This window comes from Halyomorpha halys, unplaced genomic scaffold (assembly GCF_000696795.3).
Source record: "Halyomorpha halys isolate HHAL.00 unplaced genomic scaffold, Hhal_1.1 Scaffold18.1, whole genome shotgun sequence".
NCBI classification, from domain to species: domain Eukaryota; kingdom Metazoa; phylum Arthropoda; class Insecta; order Hemiptera; family Pentatomidae; genus Halyomorpha; species Halyomorpha halys.
Genome location: NW_027114407.1, coordinates 874,950 through 887,547, shown reverse-complemented (window position 1 = coordinate 887,547; position 12,598 = coordinate 874,950). Strand labels below are relative to the sequence as shown.

Here is a 12,598-nt window from a genome sequence, read left to right as displayed (position 1 = left end):
GGGGTGCGGTCAGCAAAGAACAACATAAATAAACAAAACCATATTTATTTATTTTATGCCGACGTTTCGACCTGAGTTTCAGGTCTTCATCAGGGGTTGTGGCGTGTAAAGGGGAAGGGAAGATGTTAACTGTTAATTATGTAATGCGTGTGTTAATTATGTAATGCTGATATTTATGTGATAGAAAGACTTCGCGGTAATTTCCTATCCTTCAGCTTCAAATTTTCGGTTCATGGCTAAAAAAAGAAACGTAGGAAGTGTCCAGGTGAGCATGATTCTCAAATGAGAAAAAAAATGTCACGTCAGGAGTGTACTGGTGAGAGAAATGTTCAGTCTTCCGATGCTAAGAGGCCAGAGCAAAACTGAATTGAGTATAGGTGAGGAGGTAAAAGATGGATTAACATAAACAAGCGGTATTAAAAACATCAAAGAGTTAACGGGAGATAGACAAAAGTATAAACAAAACTGATGAAATACTTATAATAGACATCTTTTTCCCAATTTGAGCAAAATACTCGAGGCTGATTATGGCACATCCGGGATGCTTTAACCCTAACCATTTATTATTTATGAATTAATAGGAATGTTCACCATTGTAATTTAAACCTAAACAACCTATCACTAGCTGTTTTTTTTTTCAGTTTTGATTACAACGGTAGACACTCCTATTAATCCCAACTAAACCTTCCTTTCTTAGGAGTGGCCTTTTTTTTATCTCTTTTGCTTTGAAGGAGAGTAGGGTCATACCACCCCGTGGGTTGTGGATGATTAGAGTATCTTCATTCAACAGTTTGTTGTTAAAAGCAATGGATCAAATTGGTAAAACTATTCTTTCGCTGATTTAAGTACTTTTTTGTAATTAAGTTTAGTGTTTATAATGATATGTTAGGCTTCAAATCCTACTAACCTGGAATGATTTTAAATCTTTTTTTTTCTAAAATGTTAATGTTTAATGTTCATCACACTGTATAATCAAATTACATTAGATTTCTTACTGTCTTTTTTACATTTTTTTATTTATTAATTTATTTTTTTAAACTTGAATTCAATTATAGGTTTCATCTGATTCAACATTTTGTTGCTGCATATATAGGACTTCAATATTTTAAGTTATTTCCTTATAATCTTAAACTTAACTTACTGAATTATTTTAATTATTGAGAATCAAAAATTTTTAACAGTTCTGTTTTTGTTTGAATATTTTTGAAGATAATATATATTAGAAAATATTAAATTCCAACAGGTCCTCATCATATTTACAAATTTGGTTATTTCATTTAGGTTGCTTCATAATAAGTTTAAGTATACATTTTCTTCATCTGATGTTTACTTTTTCTGGAATAAATCGAACAGATAAAACTGACTTTTCTTGTAAGTTTTCATGTTTGTTTTTGATATTTTTGTACCAAAAAACGCCCCAATAACATTTCAGAGGACACTGAAATTATTATTTTTTCTATCTTAATTATTATCGAGTGTGTCATAATGTTAATAGAATCGTTTACTAACAGAAAAAGATAAAAATAGTTTAGTGAACTGCATATGAAACATTCCCACGAGGCCTAGAGTTTCATCCCTCCACTCGGGTAGTCACCTCTGCGGTATGTAACCTTTAACCGCATCGACAGTCTCATAGTGTCTCATCCCTGGGTACTGCCTTTCGCGCTCGATTCCTCCTCACTCAGTTGCTATGATATGTTTCTCATAAATATGCATTTTCGAGGCATTAGCTGAAGTTAATGCAATAGGTAGCCTACGTGCCGGCATCACTTTAATAACAACCTCTATATGCGCAAAATCTCGGCTAAAATACTAATGGCTACAATAAAAAATTGATGCTACGCCTTTGTGTGTGCCTGTTCTTCAAGAACTTATCTCAAGCTTGCTGTAACCTCAGGAAACACACTACGCCAAACATTTTCCCATATTACCATAACTAAAACAGCCGAAGAAACCATTCATGAAGAATTTTCCGAGGATTCACGTTGACACTGACAGATCTTCAATCCTATGTGGCTGAGAAACAGTTGCTGGGAACGTCTTTTTCAAAAATATTTAGCTGTAAGGTCTCCTTTAAAGGGAAGGGAAGGGAGGGGGGTTTAACAACTATGACGGAGAGATTGACTCTCCGGGACTTTTGCTTTTAAGAAATGAGAGACTCTATTCTCTAGTGGCCTCATAAACCCCAGAATCCCGCGTGCAGACATTGTAGCTCCTAACTAGGAACTGCCCACTACTCCCGTGATTCACACTTTAACCTCATTAGTGTGTTGTTATCTACCGCGTGTCCATTATGTGGCGTCGGAACAATAGATGCTGAACACATGCGAGATTATTTTGCCGTAGACCACACTCCAAAGAACAGAACCCTGAGTTCACAGAAGCCCATGATTATTGATCAGCGCGTTACCAAATGCATCCAGAGCGTTGTGTAGCAATAATATCAATATTTGTATCACTTATTTGTCCTACATTGTAATACACAGAAATAAAAAAAATTGTAGTGTCAACTCAACAATCACAATGTATCTTCCTTGACATAGGATCACACTAGAAGGAAAACTAAACCAACTAAAACAATGTTAAAAATATTTATTGCAGTTTTTAATTATTAGAGAGGTTTTAACAGAACGGGTAAAATGGACAAGTTCGGAATCAACGTCCGCAGGAACACCTGGTGCGTACGAAATGGTGTTGCAGAAAGGATAGTTAGGGCAGCGGGATGGGTCAACGCCGGTCGAGTATGCAGAAGCTGTAAGTAAAAGTAAAGGCGCTGGTGGTACATTTTGGACTGGTGATACTTGTCTAGTGAAGTCCGGCGGGGAGTCATCACAGAAGGGATGGTTGGAGCAGAGAGATGAACCCATTCTGTTCTGATAATCAGAAGCTGTTAGAGATACTGGTGGTACTAGATGGACTGGTTCAACATGTCCAGCGACATCCTGGTGGCAGTAAGGATAGTTAGGACAAAGTGATGAGGCAGCGTAACGTCTTGGAGCGTTCTGCTGTACAGTTTCAGGTGGAGAGACATTGTATAGATCCAGTACAACAGGGTACTCCACGCTGAACACTGTACTTAGCATCGAAGTCACCAACAAAAACGTCTGAAAAAATTAGATTTATATTTGAAGCATATGTATAATTATAGTGGCAATGGATCAATCTGGACACGTTAAGTACTAGGAAATAAAGATGTTAGGAACAGTGAATAGACAGTAATGTCTTTATTTATAAGTATGGTACATTTTAGAAACTCAGAGCAATAACCAGGTGGTGTCATACTCTTTCTCCATCAAACATAAATTGAAGCCAAAAAGAGAGAAGTCACGCCCTTGTTGCCCAGATTTACCTTGCTGTAAATAGAAATTTCCCACAAATATATGTAACTGACACTGGAAAGGTGTTTATATTACTATAATATTTGTAGTTTAGATCAATGTATCTGTCATAATTTTGTAGTGAATATAAAAGGTAAAAAATGAGAATGTTAATTAACAAAAAATCCTTTTTTTTTTTTTTTTAATATCACAGAAAACATTAAGGTTCAACCGTGCGCTAGCATAAGCTAAGCTGTGATAAGACTATGTTGGTATCCTGAGCTAATTTTGTGCCCATGAAACGTAGTAGAGGAATCAGTGTATCCCTTAGGCTAAAATTTTTAGTCTTTTGCATTTAAGGATCAGCTACTCACTTTATAGTGATTATAAAAGCGACCGTTGCAACTACAACAATCGTGTAAACTATTGCATATGTTTACTTCCATGGCAATTCTGTAATGCTATCAGGATTTACTTGATAGACCACAGCAATAATAATAATAATATTTATTTGTTTGTAGGGATGTAACTCCAATACAATACAACTAGCAAATACAATAAATGGCTTACATATGAATGCAAATATTGATAATCAGAAACGATAATAAATTGAAAATCATTTTAAGACAATATACTATTTAATAAGACAAAAAAAAGTAGCCAATAAACAATATTTTAAGCACATTATTCACATGTATTTTTTATTTCATAATTTTCAACTAGCGCAATCTACGTGGGTCCGAATAACCCTGCCCTAAGACCGGCATAACTTGGATTATAAGACTGCTTATCGAAACTCTAGTCCGTTTGAATAATCGATAATCGACACCATATTAGAAATTAAAGATGTAATGTTTGTTATTCACTGATGGTTGTATTATGCGGTACATTTGTTATATTAAAATAATTCTATGATGTCTTTGTTGTTGATATTGGATATCATATGATGAGGTAATAATCAGTGAACAAGTAAAACTAAAAATTATTTCAACAGTGCCAATGTTTCGGCCAGAATAGCAGTCCTTCGTCAGAGTGTCTACAGTTTAGGGCTGTAACCAAGTGGAAGCCCTATACTTTAAGATATGGGGCCCTCCAAATTAGGTGTTGAGCCCTAATTATTTAAAAATTAATCATTATTTTCTGAACACCTTTGGTTTTAAACAATACAGTTATAAAATCAATAATTTATTTAATGTTTAACGTAACAAACATTTAAAAGAGGTACTTTTCTTGATTTTTGATTAGCGAAATCATGAATTACTCCTTCTTTATTTAAGTACATCAGTTTTTATCAGCATAAATATTTGTTGAACCGATCGAAGTTCTCAGTTCATTGTGATCTAAAGATCCTAGGAGTGTGGGGAACCATGGGTCGATAGGATAAAGATGGCACTGGTTAGTGCACTGAAGGGACTATTGTTTTCTCATTTTGTAAAGAGTGTCACAACTTCTAACACCGCAATTGTGAACATATTACTGGATGTTTTATTGATTGAAAAAATGTTCAAAATTGGGCAGTGTTTGATACTATTGATCATAAGAATTTGAAGTCCCTATGGAACGTGTTGTCCAGTGGGCCTTAATCATGGCTCTTGCCTATAAAATAGTCAGCAGAACATTCTTGCATGAACTCTCGGACTTGGTGTCCTGATGAAAGCTTGAAATTATTGCCGCAATGCTAGCACTAATAAAATGAGTTTTACTTATTGTGCTCTCCGATTACCACATCCCTAACCATATTCTGATAAAATAATTCTATGTCTATAAGAAATTTAAATTATTAACTGCATCTAGGCATTTACGTTTTTATAACAGCTTAAAATAACTATAATAAAGTAACTCTAATAATGCATACCTGAGTGAGCATTTCTGGAGAAGGAGGTAGTATTGTACAGTCCCAGACCCGTTGGTGGATTCTACTAAAGTTGAGAACACAAAAGCCGCTATTTATAGTAAACACTGGAAGGCGTGGCGTAGTTTAATTAGCATTCTCTTCTTCAGCCTCTGACGGCCATAATTAATGGATTAACCCTCCTCCACAAATAGATAGCACAATAGGGATAAAGAGACAACAGTATCAAAAATAAAATTATTCTGGAAAAACACAATTTTTTTTATAGCCTGTAGGAAGAATTTTAACAGTTTATAAATTAAAATATTTGTGTATTTTTATACCAATATAGAGGAAGAGGAATCCTATGACATAAGAGACGATTTTTTATTAGGGGAGACATTTTGGTTTAGTATATTAATTGCCTCATCTACAGGTGACCAACTTATTCTAACCATGGTAGGAGTCAAGTTTTTCATTTTGTGGGGCCGCATCTCAATGAAAAATTCAACGCCTCAAGCCGGATTCGGATCGGCGCCGCTAAAGTTCTCAGGTGGCAAAAACCAGCGCCTCAACAATATATCTGTGCTGTGTTAAATTTATTATCATGTACAGTATGCTTATCTTTATGTTGTTCCTTTTGTAATGAAAACTATGTAAGTTAAAGGTGAATAAGTTCGACGTCCAGTATGTTAGCGTCTCTGGAACACAGGAGTATGTACTGGTATTTTGGATTTGCGGCTAGAGGTAAACTTGTGGATCCGACGTACTATCTATAAACAGCACATGCCCCCTGAATTTACCAGTATATTTACTACTTAGGAGAGGTGTATATACATTTACGCACATAACGGTAACGCCTGGCACTTTTGTTACTTAGGATGTCGTCAGTCACTCCAGCGTTGTAGTACGTTGAAAGAAGGGTACCCTTCCGTCTATTGTAGGTTAGGTTATATCTCCCAATCTCTAGTCTAACTCTAGTAATATTGAGGATATGGACAACATAGTATCGAGGCCTGGGTGTTAATAGTAACCACCCTCAATAAACAATATTTCATAACAATATTTTAATTTTGCCATCTCTACTGGATTAAAACTTCTCACTTGCCGGTTGCAAATATAAATATTTAACAACAATCATTTTATTTTCCAATCAAACACAATATTATGTTAGTAAAATCCCAATTTCTTAACTTTAGATAGGTTGTACTTTAAATTTCACTAACTCTGATTAAAATGGTTCACCTGACTTGTCGCAGTTTGAAGTATTTTCTCAAATCTCCCAACTTTGTAGGAGCCTGAATCCTCTAGTATTAGATTCATTTCAGTAAATTTAAGTTCATATTTTATATTATCTTATATCTATTATGAGAGGAGAAGATGGTCGACGGGGTATGGTCAGAAAATAAACAAAAAGGTATTTATTTGTGCCGACTTTTCGACCTGATCATAACCATCACTAATGAAAGTGGTGCTTATTATCTCTTTTTTTTTTTTTTAAGCACTGATGAAGATCGGAAATTCAGGCCGTAACGTCGGCACAAATAAATACGTTTTTGTTTATTTGTGTTCATTTTCAGACCGCACCATTGATCATCTCCTTATAATTATCTACGCCCAATTATTAACAGCTCAATATATATACTATACTTCCTTTATATAGTTAAAAAACGCAACTTATATTTGCAATTGTTAATTATACATTATTAGTTCCCATATTTTTATAAAAACCATCCCGTTTTAGCCAATCCAATAAATAATTAGCTAAGCCAATAAATTCAAATTTGTGTTGCATATAATTTTTAATATGATCTGTCTATTTCTCTCAGCTTTCCTGTCGAAGGGCTTGATTAATTCCTTCTCAACTAATAATTGAAAGAGTTTGATATTAACTACAAAATCTGAAATTAATATTGTTCTCTTGATTTGTTAAATGAGCAGTTCGTCTATTCATTTAAATCAAGAATTCACACCCTCTTAAGTGGATTCATGCTCATCTAAAGACGAATTTATAATATTTTTAGTTCAAAAATATGCCAATGCACAGATTAATATAGCACTTAAGAACAGTGTCTCTACAACTACAGGAACAATTAACTATCCACACTCTGTCAAATGGAGTGATTAGATTTTGGTGTAGCGTGGTAGAGTATTGTACCGATGGAATTCCAACTGCTCCGCTCCATTTCAAAAAATCTACTCACAATTTCATACTCAAGATATCTTTAGGTTATATTTGGCTTGAATTTTTTCATGAAGGGATAATTATAAATTTCTTTGAGGCAAAAAAATGTTTATTTTGGAATTGGCGTTAATATTATTAGTTATGATCCTAAGCTGTTGTAAAAAGTTAAAATATAATTATATTTACAGGAACACATATTTTAAAATATACTTTTCTATGTACAAATGCAAACGCACATACACATATAGATGCAATAAATGTTTTCTTTTCTTTGATTTTAAACACAGTAACAGAGTAACGTTGATATTGGCCATTGGACGATCACGAAGTTTTGCCGGCTTAGAGATCTTCTAGGGGAACTCCACATCGTACGTTGTAGAAGTTATCGCAGACTTTGAACTGCGGGTGGAACAGGGTTCCGTTCGTACAGAGGTGACTGCTGACAAGGTGTCCTTGGCAGAGGTGGAACACCTGAAAATAAAACAGAATATATAATTATTATCGTTAAAATGGTGTGAAAGTTATACTCTGAACATTTTACTATTTATTTTATAATCGTGTACAATGTTTGATAATGTTGTCAATATGAGTGAAATGAGAACTATTGAAATTATATCACACAATATGAATTCATACTTTTTTAATTTAGTAACAGACATGAAATATTTATATTTATACTACATTATGCATTTCATAACTACTCATATATCTATTCTGTAAAATCTCTCAAGCTTATCCGACGGGCTCTTATATACTAGGGAGCCATCGTCAAAGTGAGAGCAAAAGGCTCACAAGGAACTCACAGCATTTTGAGATATGGAATCATGGGATCAAGTTCCAAGGAAGGTGGTGGTCAATAATCTGTTTTATTGAAATTCATATATAGCATGAGTAGCGAAGTGACGGTTAGAATCAAGCCGTGGAAAATAATTATTTATATGACAGCCGTGAGTCAACCCTGTGGGTTCAGGTAGCCTTCCGGGGTCCACACAGCCTCATAAAGTGGGCTGGTTTCCCTCAATTAGTGACTGAGTGTGATGATAACCGTTCTTCAAGAAGAGCATTTCCTTACTTAGTACTGAGAAACTGACCCTTCGCTAGACGTTAGGTTACCTAGACTTAAAGTGAAAGCAGTAATAGGGACGTGGTAAACACTTTCTAAGCACCTCCGGGCTTAGTTAATCCAATGCTAACTTTTCGAGAGATTGTGAATTATTATATTCATAAACTACTAGGAGTTCTAGCTTTGATTTCAAACATTTTTCAGTTCGGATCCAAGTAATAATAAATTACGGTAATTAAATGAATGAATGAAACTCCGTAATTTCTTCTATTAAATAATTATGATGACTGAAAGAGATCTGATGTGAAATAATGAAAAATTTATTAACAGAGAATTCAAGTCTCCAATAAATTTTTTATATTTATGCTAAAAAATAAATAAATCATAATTTATAATGAATGTTAAAGAGTCTGCCATGTAAACCATCTGTTGTGTAAATTTTATTATTTTGATTTTTAAAAAAATTGATTTGTCGTATAGGATAAAATCTGAGAATCTAAAGAACCGTTTTGAAGTACATTGAAACTCCCCTTAGAGGAGCCTCTTTTAACGTTCTATTTTATCAAGTTTCTGGCCAACAAGGTACAAATTTGATGGATTTAAGCCCATAATCCATTCCGAACGCAAACACCAATTTCATTGTAGTCAAATTTGAATGGAAACCCCAGATTTGAGAAAAATATTTGCAAGTCATTTATTGTGGGTAAAATTTGTAACAACATACTGTTCTACTGTTTTTTGCCAAATACATAAGAGCATTAACGAAAGTTTATATTAAATTAAATGTATGCATTATATATTTTATGTGCTTATACGCAAAGCCATTAAGTAATTTCAAATTCTGATTTTTTTTTTTTTTTAATAAATAATAATTCTAAATACGTAATTCCCAATTCGACCATCTTAAGAGACCAATACACGGTCAGTTAAAATGCTACTCGTCATTCAACTGCCAGACTAATTTAAGTGACTCATATCAAGAATATAATACTATCAGTATTATATATAATACTATTGGTCCGACTGACGCTTTCTTGTAAATGAAGTAACGGACAGTAAGGGTCTTGTAGGAGGTCTTTTTCGATTCATAAGATAATAAGAGTTTATTATTTTAGCATTTACCACCACAAATAAAGTGAAAGTCACAATATGAACGAAGGGATTAAAGAGGAATTTTTAGGCATGCCTCTAGAAAGAGGTAGGGGACTAGAGGGAGATTATTAGGAAGAACAACATACTGGAAACGACTGATAAGAACCATTGTAGAGCACTAGAAAGAGAGGGGTTGTGAAGTTTAGAGAGAAGGATGTTATGGTAAACCAGGCAGTTGCTATGAAATTTATCTGGCCTTAAACAATCGCGGAGTAAAAGATGTACTTTCCGTTGTTTACTCCTTTAATTTTTTCGAATACTATACCGTACAATATTTTCTCCATCAACTTTTAATGAAGAGACGCCTACAAGGTCAGTCGGATTGACAGTCATCAAGCAAAAGTCAGACTAACTTGGATCATGAATCATCTATATTATAACTCCAACAAACGCTTGCTTTTATTAAAGATAAGAAGAAGTTATTAAGTGAAATGCACTCACAGCCTCCCCTCCACTTCAAATTAAGAATAGTCGGATTGGAACATTTTTTTTGCAATCAATCCAAACGAATGTTTGGTTTTACTTTCATTCCGATTGACCATGTAAAAGGATAACTTTAAACCAAACAATTTTTTATTAAAAGAACAAATACGATTTGTCTTTGTTAAAACCTATATCCCCGTACTAGGATTTAAAACCCTCACTTTTAGGAAAAGTCCTTTTTCTGGTAAAGTATCAAGAAAAGCTGAGATTGGTCTCCTGCTTGGAAAACAATTATGTGTTGTGAAACCCTGCCTCCTTAAGTAGAAGAGTTTTCAGAGAAATTAATTATGATAAATTATTATAAAGATTTGATTTCTTCATTTTTTACTGTAGGATAAAATATTATTTTTTATATAATTATAATAAATTAATTATTAACAAAAAATATGTTATTTATAATAAAAGATATACTAAAATTATATAAATACTTAATACCCTTAATGATTATAATATAAAATATATTTTCATGAAAATTTTGAAAATCTAAACTGGTAAATCTAAACACTCACTGATCCTTTCCATCAAGGCACCGGATCTTGAAAAGACTTCCGCCTCTCATCCTTTATGCGTTGCATTTTTAAACTAAATCAATCATGCGTCTAATACTAATCAAACTAGTTAAAATGTCGCAAACTTTATTTGTACTTGTTCTTATAATGTTATATTACATTTAATTAAAAAATGTAATATGATTGCTAACTAATACTCCTGTACATTGATAAATGCGCAACCTTCAGTAGCGAAACGTGACCTGCTTACAACCATAATTGAATACTTAACATTTACTCCATAACATAAATACATTTTTGATTAAAAAATATGACAAAAAAAAAATTACAGGGTACAAGAGCCTTGACCCAATTTACTTCTGTTCAAGTCTCGTTCTAAAAAAATTACTAAGGTTAATTACAGTAACGACTTCTACACTCCTAACATTTGCTTGGATGTAGGAGAAACTTTCGGATTAGAGGTACCAGTAATGGTTATTTAAATAAAAAGAAATTATTCTTTAATTCTTCAATCAAAAATGTGCAACGTTTCGGTCAAACTGGCCATCATCAAGGACATTAAATAACAGCTTTTATTACACACTTATTAATAACAATTTTATTAGAAATATTTATTATAAATTAGCCTACCTAAATTAGTAGTCTTTATTGAAAGACTGCTCTACTCACTGTTAGTAAATGTTTTCAAGATAACATAAGCCTATTTTTAATTATGGGATATTGTGGCGGGGCGGGAAGGTAATGTTCTCTCTTATTATTTGTTATTTTACAATCTCTCCTTGAGATTGGAAATTAGACTTACAATACCCGTTATATGTGGATGTTTTAAATGTAAAGGAAAGGAAGATTTTGAATAGTTCCGTATGTTTATAAATGAAAAATTCGGTAACAATACATACCTTAAAAGTTTTGTATTCAAAAAGTGACAAGTGATGAATTGATTCAAGTGACGCACCCTCTCTCTTAGAAAATTCCTGAATTAATCACTAAAACACCTATACATACCCACAATACATAATTTATTTCCTTTATCTTGCCTATTTTCCATTCCATAAATTCCTTTCTCCCAGTGGCAGGTTGGTATTCCAGTTATGACGGAACGTGGCAGAGTGAGATCAGCCCCTAATTGACGGCTATTTCTCAAGAAAGCAGCATCAAAGCGGTTTTGGCTTTTCGCAATCCACCTTCATCGACCTTGCCAATGCCATTTAATTATCTCCGGAGCAAGTTTACAATACACCCTCCAAAAGGAAGTTATAGAAATTGCTAACACTTATAATTTTTTTTTTAGACATTTTTAGAAAATTTCTTTATTGTTTTTCAGAGTTAAGAAAAATATTTAACCAAGTAAATATATTTTTTATGCGAGGTTATACTAACAAAATTTAATTTTTTTTTTGCATCTTAACGTGTAAAATAATAACTCCAAAGTCAGTTTTGAACTTTTAGTAACGATTTTATCTATTTTTTAAAATTTATTTGTATTACAGTAATGTGTCAAAAGAAAAATAATAACAATGTTTTTAAAACCTTTATGTCTTAGTTTTAACGAAAATAACAGTATTTTGTATCAAAAGACATTCGCTTCATAACAATAAGTTATTGAATGTTTTTGTGGATATATACATACATAAGTTTTTCCCAAATAAATTTGGACTCTAAAGTGGATAAAAAGTCTTGAATTTCGGTGTGTAAGATTGTTTTCTACCTATTATATTTATATCAATTTCATATCCTAAAATATCTATAGATAAACTTTGTCTAATTGAATAAAATAATTTTCCAGGGTTGATAACGTATGCTCATGAAATTATTAATTTATGCTAATGTTTGCCTTCTAGCAGTTTTTTTAAAGGTTTGACATTTTATAATTTGGAATGTGAAATAAACATTTTAAAATTTTTTTTTTATTTATTTATTTAAATAGTGTAATTTACAACTGTACAAAATAACACAATAAGTAAATATGTTGTATGTTTCATATACACTTGAAAATCTTGGGAAGGAACCACCCATTGGTGGTACTTCAAACATTAATTTAAATTAGAAGGTCCCGTG

General features: G+C 32.9%; 1 protein-coding gene and 1 long non-coding RNA gene across 2 annotated transcripts in view; both read right to left on the bottom strand.

The window, feature by feature from the left end:
• Window positions 1-2,577: 2,577 nt before the first annotated feature.
• LOC106680888 (uncharacterized) lies at window positions 2,578-5,223 on the bottom strand. The gene is made up of 2 exons (XR_010844570.1): window positions 5,173-5,223; window positions 2,578-3,104 (listed from the first exon to the last, which is right to left on the bottom strand). It is a non-coding gene; the product is annotated as an uncharacterized lncRNA (long non-coding RNA).
• A 2,263-nt stretch (window positions 5,224-7,486) lies between these two features.
• The window catches only part of LOC106680540 (U-scoloptoxin(01)-Er1a), a 23,100-nt gene continuing 17,988 nt past the window's right edge, over window positions 7,487-12,598 (bottom strand). Inside the window, exon 3 of the mRNA XM_014420317.2 lies at window positions 7,487-7,804. Within this exon, the coding sequence (XP_014275803.1) occupies window positions 7,673-7,804 (132 nt within the window). The 3' untranslated portion in view covers window positions 7,487-7,672. The remainder of the gene's footprint in view (window positions 7,805-12,598) is intronic.